Source organism: Thamnophis elegans, chromosome 9 (assembly GCF_009769535.1).
Source record: "Thamnophis elegans isolate rThaEle1 chromosome 9, rThaEle1.pri, whole genome shotgun sequence".
In the NCBI taxonomy this organism is placed as follows: domain Eukaryota; kingdom Metazoa; phylum Chordata; class Lepidosauria; order Squamata; family Colubridae; genus Thamnophis; species Thamnophis elegans.
The window spans coordinates 17,396,643-17,421,600 of NC_045549.1; the positions used below are offsets into that span (position 1 = coordinate 17,396,643).

At 38.7% G+C, this 24,958-nt stretch overlaps 1 protein-coding gene across 1 annotated transcript in view; it reads left to right on the forward strand.

The window, feature by feature from the left end:
- The window catches only part of GRID2 (glutamate ionotropic receptor delta type subunit 2), a 1,047,867-nt gene that overhangs the window by 586,488 nt on the left and 436,421 nt on the right, over positions 1 to 24,958 (forward strand). Inside the window, 1 exon segment of the mRNA XM_032224334.1 lies at positions 18,370 to 18,575. Coding sequence (XP_032080225.1) covers positions 18,370 to 18,575 — 206 coding nt within the window.

The following is a 24,958-nucleotide window of genomic DNA, read 5'->3' on the forward strand; positions in this document are numbered from 1 at the left end:
CCCATATATTAGCATTCCATTCTGGTTAGGAATAGATTTGTTCTCCCTTTATCCTATCACTACAAGTTTATGACAACTGTAATTTCTTTAACATTATATATTTCCTCTAAAGGAGAAGGATGATCCTCTAGATGACTTTCTTTCATAATTACTTATATACGGAGTGGCTTAGAATCACTAATTTAATTTCCCACAATGATATAAAATAGAAAGAGGCAATATAATGCACCAATTAGAATGGACAATGGTAAATAATTGTGGAGTGTATCTTCTGAATTAAAACAAAGATAGAGATTGCAGACTTCTGAACATAATAACATGGTGTTCATCTAGATGGGCAGCATATAAATTTAATAAATAAAATATAGCTATAATACATAATAATGTATTATATTTCATCATTGAGGATCCTTCAATGAGCCTCAATGATTTTTTAACCATTTTGCTAACCAAAAGATAAAGTCCCTGTGGATTTTACTTTGCTAGTCATTGATGATTAGTGTGTGTGTGTGTGTGTGTGCGCGCACGCGCTCATCTCCACTTCTGGGCCATTGAGCCAGCGCTGTCCAAAGACGTTTCTGTGGTCATGTGACCAGTATAACATCATGATACAGTATGACACTATTGGGAAATGCTTCCCACTGAAGCATTTGCATGCTTTTGAACAACTAGGTTGGCAGGAGCTGAGCAAATAATGAGAGCTCAGTCCATCTCATGGCATTTGGGGTCTCGAACCAACAAGCCCAGCATCTTTTTTTAAAATAAAAGTGTTTATTTTAAAACAAACATAGACAAGACATGTAACATAACAAACATCTTCCATTGCATCCAGTGTGTCGATTGGTAACAAAGTTTTTGTCCATCCTTTCCATAGTCATCACTTAAACTTTATATAAAGTCACATATTGTCAATCAAATACATTTTTATATATTATTATTATAGTACTTCATTTGTTTGACTATCACTATTATTTCTTCATTTTAAACAAGGTATTCTAAATATGGGTTCATTTATGTTATAATAATTCATTACATCATCTTCAATATATCCAATAATAAAGTATTTTTGTATCCTACAAAAAGAGCTCAAATACAGGTAAGGAGTTCGGGCGGGTGGGTCCTCCAGGGCACCGTACAGGAACGGTATCCGGTGCTCCTGGCAGGCACTGGTACGCCCGTACCGGGGCGTACCACCTGCAACCCACCACTGCATCCCCACTGTCCAGTCAAGAGAACTGAATTGATGCATATGTGTCTCTTTTCAGGATGGGGGGGGGGTGTCTAAAAACAGAATGGCATAGAGTGCAATAGTGATGTGTTTGTGTAAGTATGTGTATGAAGTTAACTTCAATCTCAATAGAGCTGGAAGGGACCATGGAGGACTTTTAGTCCAACCCCCTGCTCAAGCAGGAGACCCTGTACAATTTCAGATGGGTGGGTGTCCAACTTTTTCTTAAAAATCTCCACTTCCAGATAGGTGGCTGTCCAATCGCTTCTGAAAAATCTGCAAATCCAGAAGTGATACAACTTCTGAAGACAAGCTAGTCTACTAGTTAATTGTCATGACTGATAGGAAGTTTCTCCTTTATTTCAGGTTGCTTCTCTCCTTGATTAGTTGCCATCCATTCTTTCTTGTCTTGCTTTCTGGTACTTTGGAAAATAAGTTGGAAACCCCCCCCCATCTTTTTTGTGGCAGCCCCTCAAATACTGTAATACTGCTATCATATCACCCCTAATCCTTATTTTCTCTAGACTGGCCATACTTAATTCTGCAATCATTCTTCATGTGTTTGGTTTTTTTTTTTTTTTTGTCTCCAGGCCCTTAACTATATGAGTGATGGGAACATTATGTTATGTTAAGAATAATGCTGATTGCTGGGTTTTTGCACACCATCTGTTCTGTACACAAACACTGCAGATATGTACATTTTATCTGTTTAAATCATTTGCATGTTATCTTAGAGAGCCAAGCCTTCCCAAGACCACTTCCAATCCCAGAAATATAAAACTGCAATATTTCATAAAATACATTTGAAAAAAATAATGCAATGCACTAAATAAAAACAGCAATACAGTCAAAACAGCAATGAATAAAACAGCAATAAAAAACCAGTAATAATCAAATAGCGGCAATGGCAAGAATAAACAGACGCCTCTATCAAGTGATATCTTTCACACAGAATAGCCTCCAGTCAAATTGTGGCATAAATATATTGCAAATGAATAAATGAACAGGAATTGCAAAGGGGAAGAAAGTCGCCATGTTTTAAGCAATATTTCCTTGCAAGAAGGAATCTGTTTTCACAAAATTGTCCAGGGATATCTTTCTCATCCAACTCCCTAGTTAAGTGTGAAAATAGCAGGTTTAAAAATATATGTACTACTTCAAAAATTATAGACAGCTTTTAAAGGGATTCATAAAGACCTCAGTTAACTTAGTTTTGTGAAAAAAGAGTCTTCCTGAGGTAGAAACACACTCTGATTCTCTAAGAGTTAAACACTCTAGCCTACACAAAGTTTTATGTGTCAACTGGCATTGTGAAAACTATACATATAGAAGCCTCAAAGGTAAATAAACAATACAGTTAAGCACCTACATTAAGTAAACTCCCAGCAGATTTCTCTAGCATACAATTTGGGCGATGACAGCTACATTATAAGAAAACTGAAGTAAATGAGAATTACACAGATGTTAGCAAGGTGTTTTCAATGTTAGTATTACAGATAAATACAGGACCTTGGACAGCACAAAAACTCGTTTACAACCAAATTCATCCATGTGTCTTGGAATGTTTTGAATGAATTTTCCCAGGTTTCTTCCCAACTGGACTGAGTTTGCCATTTATGAGATAAGTTTATATTTAACTGATAGAATCCCAATAGAGTCTTGGTGGTGCAGTATAGAATGCAGTATTGCACTATAGCAGGCTGACACTGCTGACTGCCAGCAGTTTGATCCTGACTGGCTCAAGGTTAACTCAGCCTTCCATCCTTTTGAGATTGGTAAAATGAGGAGCCAGGTTGTTGGGGGCCATAAGCTGACTCTGTAAACCATTTAGAGAGGGCTGTAAAGTGGTATATAAGTCTAAGTGCTATTGCAATGGCTCCTGTTCTTATTGTTTATGCCTAATATTCCTCCCATTATCCTCCTGGCCTCTCCAGAATGTCTATCGCACAGGGTTTATTTATGGATGGTTGAGTCTAAAAGATTTAGGAGTTCATAAGATTAACACTTATTCCTATGATGGCAATTAATCTATCTATATAATCTAGCATCTGTCATGCTTTTTGCATTTGTTTAAGAACATACAGAAATGAACAATAGCCACCATTTCTTTTTAGCCCTAAGAGCATCCTTTGAATGGAGGAAGGAAGGAAGCTGTAACATTAGATGCCCTGTCTACATAGCAAAGAAAAGGAAATATTTGCAGAACATTTTTTCCAGTGACTGGATTCTGTCAAAACACGTGTATATCATCTACTTCCATAGTTTACAAAAAGAAAAAAGAAAAAGAAAAATGTAGATTAAAATAAATTAACATCAACAAAAATGACCTGGATCCATAATGGGATCAAAAGTTAGGTTGCAGTTTTAAAAACTTACAAATACTGAACGAAATATGGAGACAAAGCTTAAATATTTTCATAGTTTTGGAGCTACAGCCAATAAGGCACACCTCCAAGTCCTTTTCTTCACTTCACAAAAAGTGACAATCCCCTGCAGGGTGGGCTAAATTTGAATAAGAGAGAGAGTTCTTTCAGTATTATTTATCTAGCCTAAAATTGGCACATAATTTTACAGAGGCTGACTTCAAATAACAGCTGTAGAAAATTATTTCTACATTAGAGAATTTATGTAAATCTACAGAGGAATCGCTCATAACTATTCAATTTTTTTAACCAATTCATAGGAGGAGGAGGAGCCAGGACCATCTTATTTAGCATTATGGGCCCAGGGCAAAGCAGTGTGCTGGGGCCCCTACAACAACTACTCACAGGAATAAAAATGTAAATGGTCGATAAAATTAAACATATATTTATTTTACTGGCACTTTCAACAAAATTGGTGTTGAAACATTAAAAACATGCAGGCTCGTCTCATCATCTATGGAAAAAAATCAGTGTTAATTTCTATTGATGCATTAGTATTAATTAAAATGTTCTGACCCAGGCTTCCTTAAAAAGCAAGAAGCAGAATCTTGGTCCAGGCAAGACCCCTTTTATTTACACAACTGTGAATTACTTTCATTCACAGTCAGCAAGGCTTAGCAAACAGTCTTTCAGAGGAATGTTGATCAACACGAACCTTATCTTGTTTGGAGAGCTGCCAAATAACTAGTTTCCAAATGCAGGGCAAGGCAAAACTTGGCACAGAATTTCTTACAGTCACAAACAAAATTTTCCACTCTTGGCACAACCAAATGAACGAATTGTTTCCTGCAAAAGCCTACTCCCCATTCGCTCTTCTTTTGTGTCCTATGGGAGGGGCCAATCACCTCCAAGGTGTGGCTTTACTCCGAAGTCGACCCTGCTTTCTTAGTTGTTCTTGTCTTCTAGCAGCTCTGTGCATGTGCACACTGGGAACAGGCTCGTTGTTCTTCTACCTCACTGCTGTCTAGCTCCCTCTCTGCCTCCGATGCAGAGCCCTTATCTGAGTTTTCTTCAGCCCTCAGCCATATTCCTTCCCATCCTCCTCGCTGTCTGACTCTGCTGCCAGCTCTGCTTGCTGCTGGCGGGCCACAACATAAAACATGCAGTAAAATATAATAAATATGTTGCTGTATTTATTACACGCAGGTTGCATTGAAGGGTTAACATACACAGATTAGTATGGGCTCCCTATGCTGCATTAACATGGCCCTAGGAGCAGCCAGCATTATATTCAGTCTTTTCATTTCAGTTTGGCTTCAAATTATTTCAGTTGTTCTCAGTTATCTTCTATAGTTTAAGAAAAATCCAATTTCTGAGCCCAGTTGCCCAATTACATAAATAACACATCTTAATCATCATAAAAATAACTTAGAAATTAGATTTGGGTTTTTATACAATCTTGGCACCTGAGATTTAATGGTCTTCATTTATCATGTATAATTGCAAAGGGGATGCTATTTTTGATGTTTGAGGAAAGCTGTTGGAGTGATCAGAAAAGATAAAATCAGAAATGAGATCGTAAGAGAAAGAACTGGCATAAAACTAGTCCTAAACTATATACAAGAACAGCAAATAAAGTAGTTTGTTCGGCTGGAGATGATGTCTTGGGATTCCATACTGCATAAGGCGTATGCAAAAAGTGGAAAAGGTCAAAGAACATGAAGAAGACCCAGAAGAAGATGAAGATGCAACATCAAAGACAAACTACAACAGCATCAGATAACAAAGGTGAAGAACCAACACTTTGTATCTGTGGTAAAAGAGAAAGGAAAGAAAGAAAAATGTTATTTTTTTAAAAAAAAATCATTTTTGCATTGTTTTGTGATTGTAGCAAACAAATATCTATGGTGCTTTTCCATCATCCATCATCCAGGTTATGGTTGTCCCAAAGGTGCTTTTTCAAGAGACAACTGGACTTTCTGATTTTTCTTTGAAGACCTTCAGAGCTGAAGAAGCTTCTTGGATGACTAACTTGATTCTGAATTTAACGGCACCAAGATTGTTGGTGGCGTAGTACTGGAAGAAGGAAGAATTGCCTACCATTCAAGAATGGACGTTAAAAGTAACAAACTTAGCAGAGATGGCTAAAATATCAGCATACCTCAAGGACCATTCAGATGAGAAGTACAAGCTGGAATGGAGAAGATGGATTGATTATATTCAAAATAAATATGGGACTAAGAAATTTCAGTTAGCTTATGAGTGAATGAACAAGGAATGTTACAACTTATCTAAAGTTAGCTCTACAGAAGGGGAGTTAAAGTACAAGCGAGGAACGATGCTAAAGTTAGTTAGTTTATTTTAGTGTATGATTGCTAAATGTTTATACCCTATATTTGCTCTGGGAGGTTGGGGGGGGGAAGGTGGGAGGGGATGTGGGATTGGGGGGAGGGAGGGAAGGGGAAAGGTATATAATTGTAAAACTTATTAAAACTTTTAATAAAAAAAAGAAGCTTCTTGGATGAGAAGCAAAACGTCTTCAAAGAAAAAACAGAAAGTCCAGTTGTCTCTTGAAAAAGCACTTTTGGGATTAGCATACAAATAGTTTCCACAAACGTCTTTCCTGCCTCCTTTTTTTAGTGTATGATTTGTACATGGATTTTTTCCTAATATTCTTATTTTTGCTTTAGTTACAAACAGCCCAATTTTGAAAAGTGCAGATTTTGGCATGTGCATTTCAGATTCAGGAAATACACGCTTTATATACAAATTGAAGATATTTTATATACAATATTTATATACAAACTGAATATATTTTATATATTATTATTATTATATTTTAGTAATTAATAATAATTAAAATATATAAAAAGGATGGATGGATGGATGGATGGAGGTTCCAGCATAACTCTGGAACACCTTGAGCAATTTCAACCAAACTTGGTACACAGATGGCTTACTCTCTGGAGACAAATACTGTGGGGGTAAGACACCCTAACACCCCTCGGGGTGTGTGTTCGGTTAAAATACAGCCTGTTGTGCCTTTTAATGGCGTCTACTGTACTGCCATAAAATGGCTTCTACTGTAAAGTGCAGTGGAGTTGCCATGGTAACGGCTTCACAGTACTCCATAAGATGGTTCCCTCTGATAAGGGGGGAAAAATCCAACATTAGAAATTATGTTTGGTCCAGACATTTTCCCCCTATAAATAAATACCCGGGCAATGCCAGGCTATTGGTGTGTGTGTGTGTGTGTGTGTGTGTGTGTATCTGTCACCTGAAGATTGGTGCAGTTTGTTTAGTATCCTTATTTTTAATTGATGGTTATGTGCTACCTGAAATCATTACATATGGACAGCTATATATGTTATATAAATAAATAATAGAGGTTTTTTCCAGTGTGTCCACTATCATGTCATCGGTGACTGCTTCACTGTTTTGTGGCGATGTTCAGTATTGAGAATGGCTTTTAATTGGTCTCTCTGAATTGCATGCGTAACGTAATTTGGGGTGCAGGACAATTGAATGAAAATGCAGAATTGACAGAGAGCAAGCCAAGACGATCGTCGTGTGCCAATTATGGTTGCTAAAAGTTTCACGTGAATATGGACAGAATGTTCAGCATTTTGTCCGGAGAACTGAAATCCTTTCTAAGCCATTTCGCTGTGCCTGAACAGTGTGCAATTCATTCCTCTGATGAAGCACCACTGTTGCTGCAGCAATCACTGAGCAAAGAAGAATGACTCCAACAGGTTCACAAAGCACTGTTGATAAGAATTTGGACAGTGTCGTTTGTAATACGGTAGCTTTCCTGGGAACAAAGCAGCCCTTGGCATAAATCATCTGGTGATTTTTAAAAAAAATGCATTTCCCTTTAACGGAATAATTTGATCCCCGCAGAAGTGGTAGGAGAAGAAAACATTTTATTTGGGGAGAAAATGATGTTTCTTCTATAAAATTTAATGATGGCATACTTGAATTATTGCAGCCTTTGTTGGTAATGTATAGATTTTCTGTTACCTTACAGTTGATTTGTTTTTGTAGTCCCTCCCACCCCCCTTAAGCTTAAGGGAGAAAAAGTGGGGAGCTTGTAGCTTTCTTTTGTTGCCCTTATCAAGACATATTCTTTTCTACAGTCTCTCCCCCTTTTGATTAGATTAGATTATATTTTGGGAATGCAATTTAACCATTTGGGATGCGTATGCATTCATCTTTCCTAAATTTCAGTGAACACACTGTAATCTTACAGCTGAACATCGACTGTGTCAATTATTTTTCATGACTAATGATGAATTGAAGGGTTAAGATTAGGGACGGGGTGGCTCAGTGACTAAGACACTGAGCTTGTCGATCAGAAAGGTTGGCAGTTCGGCGGTTCGAATCCTTAGCACCACATTACGGACTGAGCTCCCGTTACTTGTCCCAGCTTCTGCCAACCTAGCAGTTCAAAAGCATGTAAAAATGCAAGTGGAAAAATAGGTGGGAAGGTGACAGCATTCTGTCCATCTTCGGTGTTTAGTCATGCCAGCCACATGACCACGGAGACATCTTTGTACAGCACTGGCTCTTTGGCTTTGAAACAGAGATGAGCACCATCCCGTAGAGCCAGAAACGACTAGCACATATTTGCAAGGGGAACCTTTACCTTTATTTTTTAATGATAAATTAAACTGAATACATGGTTTTATTTTGGTTGCTTTAGAATTTAACTGGAAGAAAATAATAACTACTAAGATATGCCACTACGATCAAAGCATCAATCCACCGTGACATTCTTTAGAACATGCCACAGTGAATGAACTGTAATCTTGTGTAGATTTGCCATCTGTCAGTCAAATTTTCAACTGAGAATATTTTAGTTTTTCAAATCCGTTCATTGTTTGCTTTAAGATTAGCAACGGAGCAGTTTCTTACCCTTCTAGTCCAACTGGATTGGCTCCAAAATACTTTTTTCCTTAATTCTTTCCCAAAATGAGAAATATGTCAACTTTTTTTTTCCAAAATGAAAAATACATCAACTTGAAACCAATTTGAATTTTGAAGCTGAATTGCTATTGTCATAGCATTTCAGTTAAGCACAACTCAAAGACTACTTGGGTTTTTTTTTATACAGAAGTATTAACAGTACACTGAAGAGGAAAAGATGATTTATTTCCTTCCTTTCCATTGCCTTTCTATAGTTGAAAGGCAGCAATATATATTGAATTGTGACATATGGGTTTTAGCAGCTTGCCATGGTTACTATTTGGCTGGCATGAGCTAGCCATTAGAGTGAGTAAAAACAACAACAAAAAGCAGCGCAATTCTGAGCTTGATGAGAAGGTTTGCTATGCCAAGACCTGGATGGGATGGGATGGGATGGGATGGGATGGGATGGGATGGGATGGGATGGGATGGGATAGGATAGGATAGAATAGAATAGAATAGAATAAATAGAATAGAATAGAATTATTTATTGGCCAAGGGTGACTGAACACACAAGGAATTTGTCTTTGGTGTATATGCTCTCAGTGTACATAAAAAGGCAAGATACATTCATCAAGAATCATAAGGTACAACACTCAATGATAGTCATAGGTACAAATAAGCAATCAAATCATACTAGGAAACAATCAATATAAATCGTAAGGTTACAAGCAACAAAGTTACAGTCCTGTAGTCATAAGTGTGAGAAGATGGGTGGTAGGAATGATGAGAAGACTAACAGCAAGAGTAATGCACCTCAATAGTTTGATAGTGGTGAGGGAATTATTTGTTTAGTAGAGTGATGGCATTCGGGGGAAAACTGTTCTTGTGTTTAGTTGTCTTGGTGTGCAGTGCTCTATAGTGTCGTTTTGAGGATAGGAGTTGAAACTATGTCTCCAGGATGTGAGGGGTCTGTAAATATTTTCATGGCCTTCTTTTTGACTTGTGCAGTGTGCAGGTCCTCAATGAAAGGCAGGTTAGCAGTAATTGTTTTTTTCTGCAGTTCTGATTATCCTCTGAAGTCTGTGTCTGTCTTGTTGGATTGCAGAACTGATGAGCTGAACTTGGCTGCTAGCCAGGTTTGGTATGGTGAGATGTTGAGAGAGCAATCCCATTGGTCCAGCCTGGTATAGAGGTGTTGGGGAGTTCAGCTGGGATGGGATGGGGGCAAATATTGATCACTTCAGTTGCTGGGATACATGCTACTGGTCTAACCTAAAAAGAGTGGGAAAGATACAGAAGGAAATAAGAGGAAAATTCTGTGCATGGAGTGAATAAAGTAACTGGAGAGAAAAGCTGAAGAGAGAAGTTATGTGTGTGGAGCAGTTGTTGAGTGTGGTCAAGAATAGAGGTTCATAGATGACTTCCTTGGAAGAAGGAAAGGGGAGATCTAGACCAGGGGTGTCAAACTCAATTTCATTGAGGACTGCAGTAGGGCTGTGGTTGACATTTCATTTTCCAGGATGGCCCCATGGGCCAGACCTGACCACCTCATGGGCTGGATGTTGCCCCCAGGCCTTGAGCTTGACACCCATGATCTTGACATATGAGACCTCAGCTGTAGACCCAAGAATGGGCTGTCTGGCTGCATGCATGCAGTGGCTTCACCCAAGATCCTGGAAAAGAAGGAGGAGTTCAGGTATTGGTAGAGAAGCTTTTAGCTCTGGGGAATGACTGGGAAGAAGACCCTGAGAAAGGTTCTTATCTCAACAGAGAAGCAGTAGTGTTGTGTCCCACCAGCGGACTGGCAACAGATTTGGACAGTGAGGAGGTTGGGGAAGAACACGGGGCCAGTCCTGGAGTCTGGGGAAGGATCTGACGAATGCTCTGTGTCAGAGGCAGAGAAGGGACCAGCGCCATCTGACAGTTATCACTTACCTTAGGAGTCAGACATCAGTGAGGCAGATGAACAGCTGGAGTCTGTTCCCAATGTGCGCATGCACAGAGTTGTCAGAAGAAGGGAACCACTAAGGAACAAGGGTCGACTTGGGAGTAATGTCACAGGTGGATGGTGAACGACCCCCTCCCATAGGGAATAAAAGAGGAGCAAAAGGGGAGGGAAGTTTGCAGGAGACTATTAGTTCATTCCTGAATTCTTGCCAAGTATTGCAGCATCTGAAAGATATCAGCCTGGCCACTCTCCAAGCCTGATAAAGTTCGGTAATTGTGAACTATCTTGAAAGGCTGTGGGAGATGAAAGACTTTGCTGGAGAAGAATTCAATGTAAATTAAATAAAAGGGGTTTATCGGGATGAGAACTCAACTTTGTGCTGCTGGGGAAGCCTTGGTCAGAGCAACTAGTTCTTAAGGTGAGCAGTTCCAGAGCCGAGGTGGCGCAGTGGTTAAATGCATCACTGCAGGCTACTTCAGCTGACTGCAGTTCTGCAGTTCGTCTGTTCAAATCTCACCGGCTCAGGGTTGACTCAGCCTCCCATCCTTCCAACGTGGGTAAAATGAGGACACGGATTGTTGTTGGGGGCAATATGCTGACTCTGTAAACCGCTTAGAGAGGGCTGAAAGCCCTATGAAGTAGTATATAAGTCTAACTGCTATTGCTATTGCTATTACCCTGAGCTACATTGAGGAGACGAGAGTAAATTCCAGCCCATTCCTTTCTTATTACTCTCTTGTCAAGGACACAAATGGACAAGGGAGACAGATAGAAAGCGAGAGGAGGATAGTCTCTGGAAAGAAGACTTACCAGAAAGCTGACATTGTGTGAACACCAGTATTGTGTTGTATGTCAGGAACCTAGTGGAGCAGTGGTTAGAATGCAGTATTGCAGGTTAACTCTGCCCAAGCCAGAAGATCGATCCTCACCAGTTCAAGGTTGACTCAACCTTTCATCCTTCTGAGGTCAGTAAAATGAGGACCCAGATTCAGGGGTGGGTTCCGGCCGGCTTTACTGCAGGTTCACTTGTGCGCACACTATGCTCTCTGTTAACACATACATAATTCAATTAAAATTGTTCTGCGCATGCACAGAACTGAAAAACAAGATAGCAGTGGTGATGGCGGCATCTGGGGAACCAGTTCAGAGTGTGGCAGGCCTGGGTTGGTGCCGGTTCCAGCAACCCAGGCCGCCATACCAGCACCAGTTCGGCCAAACTGGGCCAAACCGATGGGAACCCACCTCTGCCCAGATTGTTGGCGGCAATAAGCTGGTGGTCTAAACTTTTAGAGAGTGCTATAAAGCACTATGAGGGGTTCTTTGTGTCTAAGTGCTATTGCAATTGTTTGTTGTGAATGCCTGCTACAAATAATTCCACTGTATATTGTAAAAAGCATAACAGCCTGTAATGCTCTGTGTTTTCTGCTTCAATTACTACCCTTAACAAAATTATGAACCTCTAGTTCAGAAAAGAACTCTTATCATTCTGTGACTTAAACAGAAATTGTACAGAAGAGAACTGACCTTCTTTTGGGTATGTGTGTTAAGGAAGCAGTTTTGATGGGGACAATTCATTCGGACATTTAATGAATTAGCCAGAGTCCCAATTTCTACTTTCCTTGGTGTAAAGTTTAAATTCAGTTAAAGCTTCACTTACCACACCATATTGTCTCTACCTTTTCTATAGTTATTTCATCATTAACTGAAAATATAAAATAACGTTCCATCAACATGCAGAATGGGTTTCTATATTTTAATGAGCAGGACAGTGAAGACGTGATTGAAGGATGAAAGTTTTAGCAGTGAAGATAAAGGGATCTTTCTGGAAGATTTGGCTTAGGAATACTAGCGGATGGCATCCCAGCATGAAAACCTTTATGCCAAAAAAATTCATATGCGTTAGATTTGTCACAATAAATCCTGATAGCTCCTCATCATCAGTTTCTCCGTCTTTTCTGCCCTCTCTTCTTTGTATTTGTTATCCAGGTAGCTGCTCTCAGCTAGATACAGGACATTACACCAGAATTTTAATTACTTCAGTGCTTGACTGATTGTTTTGATAGAAACTAGTTAATTGTTAGATACAATTTTATCCTGCCCTGAGTTCAAAATTGCCTAGACCGTTCCCTTTAAAATATGAGGCTGGCGGAAAATAGAAATTTAAAGACAGAGATGATCAAAAGATGATGTAGAGGAATTAATATCATTTTTATCTTTTAAGTAGTGGATATGGAAGAAAGTTAATGCTATGATTCTGTTAAAAGCTGTTGGTGGCATACCAATTCTGCAGTGTATAATTATCACTTATTTTAGTATGATTTAATAATAATACTTATAACAATAATAATTACTACTTCTATAGTATTTCAGAATATTCTGAAGACTTGGGTACATTATTTTATTGTAATCCTTACAATAGTCAAGCAAGATTGTATATATTATACATTAGAAATGGGTCTTATTAAGTATTTACTTCTCACGTTAGATATGAAAGAGAACTAAGGATTTCTTGGTAAATATTTTAATTTCTTATCTCCAGTACTGCACAAGTTCTCCTCAACATATTTTTCTATGAATTGTATCTATTGAATTTTGAGAACATGAGGGAAAAATAATTCTCTGTTTGGATATAAGCTTTATAAAACAAAAGGATATAAATTCACTCATGCCTATTCTATTTTTTTTAAAAAAAAACCTGAAACCTTATTTCAAACTTTATACTAATTCTGCAAGCCTTAGATAGCAATATATTCCAGGGTTAAAGATAAAACATATATTTTTATGATGCACTTTAAATCTGGCACATTTGTAGTCGTTTAGATAATTGTGTTGCTTCTTAAATTGTCCTTGAAGTGCCAAAAAGACCTCTAACAGTGCTGATTAGACTGAATTTAATTTCCCTGATTTAGACATTAAATAGGAGCTGCAATTAACCATCACCAACTATCTTTTGGAAGTATATTTTTAGAATGAGCATATACTTCAGCAGCACTAAGCCATTATTCAGTGTTTAGTGCTACTTGAAACTTACTGAAGGATCTAGCTAAATACTGCAATTATATCCCTTGATTTATCTAGAAAAGGCCATTCCCTTCCTTGGGCTCAGATTTTTTTTTTTTTTCATTTTCAGTGAACTATTTCCATATTAATCTCTTTGCACAATAAATAAACTCTAAGCAAGTATGTCAAACTTAACATGATACAGACAGTGGTGAAATTCCCTTTTTTTTTACTACCGGTTCTGTGGGCGTGGTGTGGCTTGGTGGGCATGGCTTGGTGGGTGGGGGAAAGATACTGCAAAACCTCCATTCCCACCACACTCTAGGGGAAGGATACTGCAAAATCTCCATTCCCACCCCATTCTGGAGCCAGCCAAAGGTGGCATTTCTCCAAACTACTCAAAATTTCCACTACTGGTTCTCCAGAAACTGTCAGAACCTGCTGGATTTCACCCCTGGATACAGGCAAAGATAATGGCTGCCCTTGCATATATGTGCTAGTCATTTGCAACTCTAGGGGGCGATGCTCATCTCCGTTTCAAAGCTGAAGAGCCAGCGCTGTCTGAAGATGTCTCCGTGGTCATGTGGCCGGCATGACTGAATGCCAAAGGCGCAGGGAACGCTTTTACCTTCCCACCAAAGGTGATTCCTATTTTTCTACTTGCATTTTTACATGCTTTTGAACTGCTAAGTTGGCAGAAGCTGGGACAGGTAATGGGAGCTCACTCTGTTATATGGTGATAGGGATTCGAACTGCTGAACTGCTGACCTTTCTGATCAACAGGCTCAGTGTCTTAGCCACTGAACCACTGCATCCCTCTAATACAGGTAGTCCTTGGCTTTTGACCAGAATTGATACCAAAATTTCTGTTGATAAGTGAGACATTTCTTAAAGGAGTTTTGCCCCATTTTACGACCTTCCCTGCCATAGTTGTTAAGTGAATTGCTGCAGTTGTTAAGTTAGTAACAAGGTTGTTATGGGAATCTGGCTTCCCCATTGACATTACTTGTCGGAAAGGTGTAAAAGGTGATCACATCACTCAGGGACACTTCATACACCATAAATATGAGTCAATTGCCAAATGTCTGAATTTTGATCATGTGACCATGGGGGTGCTACAACGGTCGTGTGAAAAATGATCATAAATCCCTTTTTTTCAGTGCCGTTGTAACTTTGAACAGTCACTAAATGAACTGTTGTAAGTCAAGGACTACCTGCACCATGTCTAAAGAACACTTGTTCTAAAACATTTCACTATTTTGATCTTTTTAAAGAAGAACGGCAGGCTGACTTAAAGCAGTGAAGTTAGTGTGGAATCTCTCACCTAAGCAAAGAATTAAATAATGCAGGAATAAGCTCATTTTGAACACGCAGGAAATATTTTGAATGGTTTCTGATTAACAGATTAACAGAGTTAGAAGGGGCCATGTAGGTGATCTAGTCCACCCCCCCCCCCGCTCAATCAGGAGACCCTACACCATTTCTGACAGATGGCAGTCCAATCTTTTCTTTTTTTTTCTTTTTTTTTTCTTTTCTTGAAAGCTTTCAGTGATGAAGCTCCCACAACTTCCGAAGGCAACTTCTGTTCCATTGGTTGATTGTTCTCACTGTCAGAAAATTTCTCCTTATTTCTAGGTTGAACCTCAGCTTCCATCCATTATTTCTTGTCTAGCCTTCAGGTGCCTTGGAAAATAGTTTGACCCCTTCCTCTCTGTGGTAGCCCCTTAAATACTTGAATACTACTATCATGTCTCCCCTGGTCTTTCTCTTAACTAGACTAGCCATGCCCAGTTCCTGTAACCGTTCATCATATGCTTTAGCTTCCAATCCCCTAATCATCCTGGTTGCTCTTTTCTGCACTTTTTCAACACCTTTTTATAGTGTGGTGACCAAAACTTGATTCAGTATTCTAGGTGTGGTCTTACTAAGGCTTTATAGAGTGGTATTAGTACCTCACTTGATCTTGATTGTATTGTTCTGTTAATGCAATTTAAGATTGCATTGGCTTTTTTGGCTGCTGCCGCACACTGTTGATTCATATTTAACTGGTTGCCCATTAAGACTCCAAGAGCACTCTCATAATTACTGCTATTAAGCCTGGTTTATAAAGTACACAGTTTATATGTGTACTTTTGGTTTTTCTTGCCCGTATTTTTCGGAGTATAAGTCGCATCCTTTTCCCTCAAAAAAGAGGCTGAAAATCTGGGTGCATCTTATACACTGAATACAGCATTTTTGGCCTCCCGAAACCCTGCCCCCTTTGCAAAAATGGCCATGCATAGCCTTTAGGAGGCTTCCAGAGTGCTCCTGGGGGTTGGGGATGACAAACATGAGCGAAAAATGGGCCGTTTTTTACTCGTTTTGCCCCACCCCAGCCTCCAGGAACACTCTATAAGCCTCTTAAAGACTATGCATGCCCTTTTTGACCAAAAAATGGCCCCATTTTTGCAAAAAAATGGGCCATTTTTGGGAGGTCTGCAGAGTGCAAAAACTTTTTTTTTAATTGCCTTAAAAATCTTGGTGCGTCTTATACTCCGGTGCGTCTCATACTCCAAAAAATATGGTAAGTGTAAGACTTTACTTTTGTCTACATTCAATTTCATTTTCTTAAATAGGGCCCGGTGTTCAAGTCTGTCAAGATCCATCTTGACCCTATCTTCTAGGGCAGTGGTTCCCAAACTTGGCAACTTTAAGACTTGTGGACTTCAGCAGAGCTGGCTGGAGAATTCTGGGAGTTGAAGTCCACAAGTCTTAAAGTTGCCAAGTTTGGAAACCACTGTTCTAGGGTGTTTCATAAGATGATTGCCATGATAGGTGGTAAGCCAAAATGTAATTGTTAAGCAGAAAACAATGTGGTATCATTGCTGCTGATTGTGTCCTACACTGCACCCAACAGGAGGGGGTTTTTTTTGTACCCTAATGTGTTTTTTTTTAACCTTTTTCTGAGCAGATGAGTTTCCAAAGCTACTGCACTGCAGCCACTTATCACTTTGATGTCTTAAAAACGTCAGTGTGGCCCAATATAAGCGTTCCCAGGTATAAAAATGATGGCCTATGCTGCTTTGCTTTGTCATACACCAGCTTCTCATTTTTAAAAATGAGAAACTGAAGAAACTCAAAGGCAGTCCATAAATGTCTCTTTTGGCACTGACAGACTTTTTACTAAAGTCTGTCTCTGTAAAAAGTCTGACTTAGTAAAAAAAAAAAAAAATCTCCCAGTGCCAAAAGGACATTAAATTGCCTACATATATGCATCTCTTTGCATTTATCAACACTCTCTCTACAGAACTAAATTGTTCTTCCTTTTAAAAACTTAGTTTGGCCTGGCTAATTATCTTCATTCAGTTCTGACTATTTCCATTGAATGAGGTCAGCATGAGGAAGTCTAAGCCCGAAGTATTTTGGACCTTCTATGAGAGCAGATATATCTAAATTAGTCCTCGGTCAAATAATTATTGCAAAAGCACTAGCAAAAACAAATGTTGGGCTTTTTAAAAAAAACCCGTTCAATGTACTTCTGGCAGTAGGGATGCGGTGGCTCAGTGGCTAAGATGCTGAGCTTGTTGATCAAAATGGTCGGCAGTTCAATGGTTCAAGTTCCCAGTCCTGCGTAATGGAGTGAGCCCCCGTTACTTGTGCCAGTTTCTGCCAACCTAGAAGTTCTAAAGCACATAAAAAAATGCAAGTAGAAAAAATAGGAACCACCTTTGCTGGGAAGGTAACAGTGTTCCCTGCGCCTTCAGCATTTAGTCATGCCGGTCACATGACCACATAGACGTCTTTGGACAGGGCTGGCTCTTCGGCTTTGAAACGGAAATGAGCAGCACCCCCTAGAGTTGGGAATAACTAGCACATATGTGTGACGGGGAAACTTTACCTTATACTTCTGGCAGCTTTCAGCATGATAGTTATATCCAATATTGTCAACTCATACCTGAACAAAACGTTAAATAGAAAGATGGAAAGGAAGAGCGGCATACAAAGTAAGAACTAACACGCATGTAAGTTCAATTGCTTGAGTCAGGTGATTTTGTTTTAGTTTGGGTTTTTTAATGATGAAACCTAGAAAATTTCAGGTAAGTAAGAGTAGAAACAGAGAACTTTGAAGTATTTTTCTCCTTAGAATAGATCTGGCAGATATCACCTAGGGTGCTATCTGCATTTCAGAAAAAACCTGAAGCACTCTAATTTTAATTTGAGATGTAATTAATCAGTTTTAGAAACTTATTTTTAGCTAGAGTGACAAAGAGAGTAATTTTTTCCCTACCCATTACCATTGTGTAGCCCATCCTTCTCAGTTCATATTAATTTGCCCCTGACTTCTTCTTTTTTTAAAATCCTATCATTCAGATTTCGAAGGTTTATCTGTGCAATTGGTCTCAAGGTGTGACTCTGCTTGGTAAAGACTCTTGTTTCAAATTCTCAATTCTTTTGACATATTTACTATAAGTGCCATTGCTGTAAATATTTTCCACTTCTAAATATATATTTTTGTTCCTGATGACCGGGGGGGGGGGGAGGATATTGTTATAATGTGATTTCTGGGTTCAATCAGGTGGAGTAGATTGCCTTTTGATAACTTATTGTCCCTTTTCTTGGCAGGTGTTACTTAACAAACACCACAGTCTGTCAGGATTTGGTCTCATACTACGAGCAAAGCAGGGATAATTAAATTCCTTTTTAAATTGTTCTTTTCAAAAGAAACTAGTGCCTAAAAATTTCCACTCACAAATTAGCCCTTTAGGATATGTCAGGAATGTAGCTAACAAACAGTTGCAATGAATATTAAGTTAATGTGGCTTCGGGGGGCAGTTGCTTAATGTGAGGCACAATACCTTTCTCCAGATAAGACCAAATCAGTTTTGTCTGTGTTCTATTTGGTAATTAGCATTCTGATGAGGTTTTTTTTTTAATGTTCCCAGATATCCGTGGAATCCAAGAGTTTTTGGACAAAGTATCCCAGCAGGGAATGGATGTCGCACTTCAGAAAGTAGAGAACAACATCAATAAAATGATCACAGGACTCTTCACCACCATGCGGATTGAAGAACTCAACCGCTATCGGGACACGCTGAGGCGGGCCATTTTGGTAATGAACCCTTCGACAGCCAAGTCCTTCATTACTGAGGTGAGTGAAGGCACCAGCCGACACTTAAAATTCAGTTCCCTTTGAAACTTCTGACAAAAAAATGTTGATTTTTTTTTTGTGGCTGAGAAGGAATTATTATGCTGTATCCCTCCCTCTTTTTTCATTTGAACAATATATGTAGGAGAGTATGCATGCATTCATCTGCCCAAATGTTTGAAGTTCAAATCCACTAATCAGTTGGCAAATCATCATCATTTAATGGCCCCATAATCCCTTGTGGGGTAGAGTCTGGGCAACTGACCAGAGCTAGCAGAGTGTTTAATGGCCGGATGTCCTTCCTGTTGCCAATGTGGAGTTTTGTTCAGCAGATATATTCTCATGGTGACCAGAGAGAGAGAGAGAAATATCTGCCTCTACATAGGATTGAACTCACAGCCCTCTGATTGTGAGGCGAGAGCGCCACCTCTAGGCCACCACACCTAATCAGTTGGCAAATGCAGTACAGAAATTATGGGTCTTCAAATTCCAAAACATTCTAGAGAACACCAAGTTGGGGAGCAAATATATATATCATTTGTTATTATTTATAACATAAAAATGGTTCTTGAACAAAAACATTATGAGAATAGAGTTTGGAATTTTGTCTTATTGTTCACTAATTATTTTCCTGCACAATTTATTCCATTGTTGTACTGTACTTATTATTGGTTTACTTTCAAATATCAAATTATTAAGGGACACAGGGGTTCATTCCTAATTACAATGATGCCAAAGTGATGAAATGTTTGGCATGACATCACAATGCAAATTCTACCTTTTCATCCTTGAGTTGCAGAATTGGTATCGCACTTGTTTTCCTTGCCTCTTCCGTGATGTGTTAATTGGAAAATACTTTTTTCCAATTTCCAGCTATGTTTTTATTGTTCCTGGACTTGTGCTGGTTTTAAGAGCCGAGGTGGCGCAGTGGTTAGGGTGCAGTACTGCAGGCCACTTTAGCTGACTGTGATCTGCAGTTCAGCGGTTCAAATCTCACCGGCTCAAGGTCGACTCAGCCTTCCATCCTTCCGAGGTGGGTGAAATGAGGACCCGGATTGTTGTTGGGAGCAATATGCTGACTCTCTGTAAACCGCTTAGAGAGGGCTGAAAGCCCTATGAAGCGGTATATAAGTCTAACTGCTATTGCTAACTGTACCTACTGGTATTATTATTTGATCCACTACAGTTGGACTAGCTGAAGCTCCCAAGTGGTCTTCAAAGACAGTTCGTGGAACTAATAGCAATAGCAATAGCAAGGATGAACAGTCCGGGTGGGGGCAAGTTGCTGACTCAATTTGCTAAAAAAATTTGTAAACCGCTTAGAGAGGGTTGAAAGCCCTATGAAGCGGTATATAAGTCTAATAAATAAATAAATAAATAAATATCTGTTAATTATTAAGCTATTGCAACAAAATTATTAATGGGGAGCAAACTATTTTGTTTATTTTAGTAACCACTATGACTAAGGCAATCAGTGATACAGGGGAGTGGAATAGTTCTTTTATTGATCCTTGAAAGGGTGAGATTATTCTGATGAATATACTGATGTCTTTATATCCATCCATTTAATATTGATACTTATGGATGAATAATTATGGATAGATTCAGAAGTAATTATGTTTTATTCTTTCATAGCACTCTCTTGTTTGGGATGTTTAAACAATGACAATCTATATTGTTTTTATATAAATAATATTGCCACACTGATTCTATCAAATTATCTTTTGTCTCAGGGATTGCATATATTATAAAAGACCTATGTAGGACATTGAAATCATATATAACCATGTTGGGCATCACCTCTATTAACAAAACATGTATTTCAAAGCTTTCATTCTGTATTCTTTTCACCTCCTAAAGTTGCAAAACTGAAATATTTATTGTTTTTCTTATTGCGCTCTCAATATTTTTATGTTAAAGAATTTCAAAGAACTCCCTTGCAGCCTTCAGAAGTGAACAGCCACTTAATAAATAAAGTTGTAAATATTCAGTTAAATTACACTTAAAAGAATCTTGTCTAATTCATTTGAAATTATGGGGGGGTTGCCTGTATTTGTACTTATTTGAAGAACATAATGTATGTGCATACATAAAGAACAATTTGCACTGCTTTGTAGGATTACAGTATTTACATTTTCAATTCTACATGCCATATTTAATATAGTTAGAATAACAAATTGCCAAAACAGAATATTGAATGTATATAATGAAATGTAAACCAGCCAAATTTATAACATTCCACATTTAAAACTACAAAGTTGGATCACTATTATTTATTTGGATATTTCCACCATACTAAAATACCTGCAAAGGAATAGTAGACTGTCTGCATTCTTATTCATTTCATAACAATTATTTTTAATTTAGCATTTTATTGTAAAAACTTGAGTCTTATAGTGTAATTTCTCCTGTATATGTCACAAGTACTCTGAGATCTCTTTGCAATATATTGATTTTGCTTTTAGCAAGTGATTAGCTCAAATATATAATATCAGGATCTGTATTTCTTTCATTTCACGAAGTTGTATGTCTGACTATCATCTGTCTGTCTATCTGTCTCTCTGTCTTTCTGTCTGTCTGTCTGTCTGTCTGTCTGTCTGTCTGTCTGTCTATCTATCTATCTATCTATCTATCTATCTATCTATCTATCTATATCTATCTATCTATCTATCTATCTATCTATCTATCTATCTATCTATCTATCTATCTATCATCTATCTTATCTATCAATCTATCTAATCTATGTATGCATCCCATCTACTAATCATTGATCTTTCCCCCTCTCCCTCTTCCTATGACAAAATTCCATAATAGTCTTTAATCAGACAATTCCATGTTTAAAATATCTTGTTCTATGTTTTGATTCAGTTTTCATCTTTCTTGGTAGAATGGCTCGTGTTAAATGGAATGTACTTTCTTACAATGGGCAGATTGAAAAAGGGACATTGTTGTGTGTTTAGATCTTGATGGCTGTTTTTTATCAGGTGGTTCATGAAAATGATTCTTAAGCATTTCAGGTAGCTTACCTTTCATGAATTCAAAGATCGGAATACATGAGTCTGTGTCCAGAGAGGTTTTGTTCTACCATTTGCACCTCTTCCCCTACATTGACTGTAGGCAAATCCACCCATCCTTTCAACAGCTGAACCAGAGTCATTGGCATGGTAAGAGCAAGGAGAGGCAAAAATGGCAAAAACAGTGTTGTACTGTTATGTACTGTCACAAGTTGTGTACAAGTGCTCTCTCCCCCCAAAAAATAACATTAGACCAAACAGGACATGATAGTTCCACTGTATTTCTGGATTCATTAGTATATAGGTCTACAAAACTCTGGTCTTTCTTTTGGTGAGAGATAAGATGGATTATTAACGTTTCATCTTTTCAATCCTTGGAAACCAGCAGAATAACCCATTCAAATTATCTCCAGCTGAGTTTTAAGATCATAACAAAAAAATTAGCAATGTTATTCCTTTGCAATATTACAGATTAAGTGTAGAGCAAAATTAGAATAAATCAGAGCATCCAGTGGGTTTATTATTATATCCTTAATTGACTGTGTGACAGTTAAGACCTACCAGGCTTAACAAGGATGAAGTTGAGATGCCAATGGAAGGACTTAACGCTACAAGTGTTAAGCCCAGTTACTTGCTGGGGAAAAGGGATTTTTGCATTTCTTTCCAATGTTTGGCCCTGATACAATACTGCTTTTTTTGTTCATTTGTTTGCTTGCTTGCGCAGAAATCCATTGCAGCAATTCAAATCAGCAAATTGATTTTGCAATTCAGTTTGAAGGAAGGGATTTGATCAAATTCCCTTTAAATCAAAACTTCACTCAGTCCTATGAGTTATGACATTACTCTTCTATTGAGAGATGGCCCAGCACTTTTACAGGGTGCCAGCTTGGATAATGTTGTAATACATACCTACCAGAGAACGTCTGATTGAATTCAAGGTCAAAAGTGCAGGTTTCTGAGTTTTTTTAAAAAAGGAAGCTAGGAGCAAAGAGCAGGGCTTGGTTATTTCTGGATTATTTTGGATTCAAGTATTGTATTTTAGCTATACAAAACTTTGTACTTTTTTTAAATAATTTTCATTGTATACAATAATAAAGAGCAATTGCTAGACTAGAGAGAGAAAAAAAGAAAAACACATTATCATATAGTTCACTGTACCTGTCTCAGATTTGTAATTGAATTCCTATTGCATTTGTTTGAGTTACAGGGTTTTTTAATCAAGGAAATTCTTAATCTTCTCTGAATTAGTGGACAGTAGCTTCAAATTCCCTGAGTTAATAGACAGTAGGTTTAAATTAGATATTGTCTTTTCAAATCTGTTGCTTTAATTAATCTTTATATCCCTTGATTTGTCCCCTGAAGAAGTTATTTTATTAATAACTTCTTCTTTTTTACAGTCTGTATTTGTCCATTCAGAAAAATCAGCCATCAATAGGCACATAGAAATAAACCATGTTTACATACAATTCAATGAGACAAAAGAAAGCTAAGAATGAAATAACAACAATAAAAAAAAGACAAAAGGATGTTAATATCATGGAAATTGTGCAGAGAAGAGCAATAATGATAAAGGTCTGAAGGCTAAATCATACAAGGAACAGTTGAGGTGCAGGTATGTCTAGCCTACTGAAGAGAAGGACTGGAGGGAAGTAGGTGTTCGCTATCTTCCTCTATTTGAGAGGCTGTCACAAAGAAAGCAGGATTATGATGGCGAACCTTTTTGGCACTGAATACTGAAACTGGAATGTACGGGCCAGTGGTGGGTTTCAACTTTTTTTAGAATCTCTTCTGTAGGTGTTGCCTGCTTTGTGGGAGTGGCTTGCCGGCCATGTGACCAGGTGGGACTGGCTTGCCAGCCAAGTGACTGAGTGAGAGTGGCTTGGCAGTCATGTGACTGGGTGGGCATGGCCAACTTGTAAAATGTAGTGAAATTCACTTAACAACGCTCTTGCTTAGCAACCAAAATGTTGGCTCAGAAACTCTGGCATTTGAAGCACACAAGTCTTAAAGCTGTCAAGTTACAAGACCCTTGCACCCCTAACCCTTTGGACCCCCCCCCCCGGGGTGTTCAACTTGACAGCTTTAAGACTTGTGGACTTCAACTCCCAGAATTCCTCCTCTCGCTCTTTATCTTGATGATGTCCGGACGGGCAGAGGGAGGGAGCTGGAACCGGTTCTAAACGGCTCTGTAGATTTGTGGAACCTCTTCTATAGAAGAGGTTAGAACTAGCAGGAACCCACCCCTGGTACGGGCGCTAGCCAGCTCGTCTTTGGATTTCCGGTGCGTGCGTGCACACCAGCCAGCTGATCTTCACATGCGCTGAAGCGCCAGAAACCCAAAGAGCAGCTGGCCATTGCACATTTGTGAATGTGCACACCGGCCAACTGGTCTTCGGGTTTCTGGCACATGCATGCACATTGGCCAGCTGGTCTTCGAGTTTTCTGTGCTCCGCTACGCTCGAAGACTTGCATGTGTGCCAGAAACCAGAAAAGCAGCTGGTGACAGCGCGCATGCCCACAGAGAGGGCTCTTAGGTTCGCCATCATGGCTCTCGGGCACCAGAAGACAGGACAAGAAGTAATGGGTGGAAACTTGTTGAAGAGAGATTCAACCTAGAAGTGTAGAGAAATTCTCTGACAGTGAGAGCAATTAGTCAATGGAATGGCTTGCCTCCTGGGATTGTGGGTTGTCCACAACTGGAGGTTTTCAAGAATAGATTGGACATCCATATAGTCATATGGTATAAGGCTCCTGCCTTGAACAGGAGGTTGGAATAGAAGATGTCTGAGAACTGTTCCATGAGTCTGTGGTTCTATATCCTCTCCAATAGTCAACACCCAGATAAACAAGAATTAACACAAGACAAACAGGCAGAAAAAAATACCTTAATCAAGGAAGTACCAAGGAGAAAACCACACACCCCACCAACACAAACAAGACAAGCTACTGTATGTAAAAAGGCAGTAACCCCCCACAGTCATCAGCACTGATGATGTTGCCTAGTTGGGTAACAAAATGTCTCCAAGCAAGCAAGCAAGTAAGTTCAGGGAGCACAAGGATTCCATTTTATTTGTTCTTTGCTGAAATGCCTGTTGTTACCTACACTATCCCCTCTCTGGGCCATTAAGTGCAGGCAATATGCTCTTTTCTATGTTAACTTTTTAAATACTGCTATAATGTCCACACTTTTCAGTCAGTTAAAAAGGATTTGCCGTACTTCGTATATTCTTCCACTGAAAGTTCTTAAAGTTGGCATTTCAAGAAAACTTTTTTTCTGTTCAAAATCTTATGTACTCATCAATTTACATTCCAATCTCTTTTTTTTTTCTTTTTGTCCTGTGTAATATAGGTAAAATTGCACGGTAATATAAT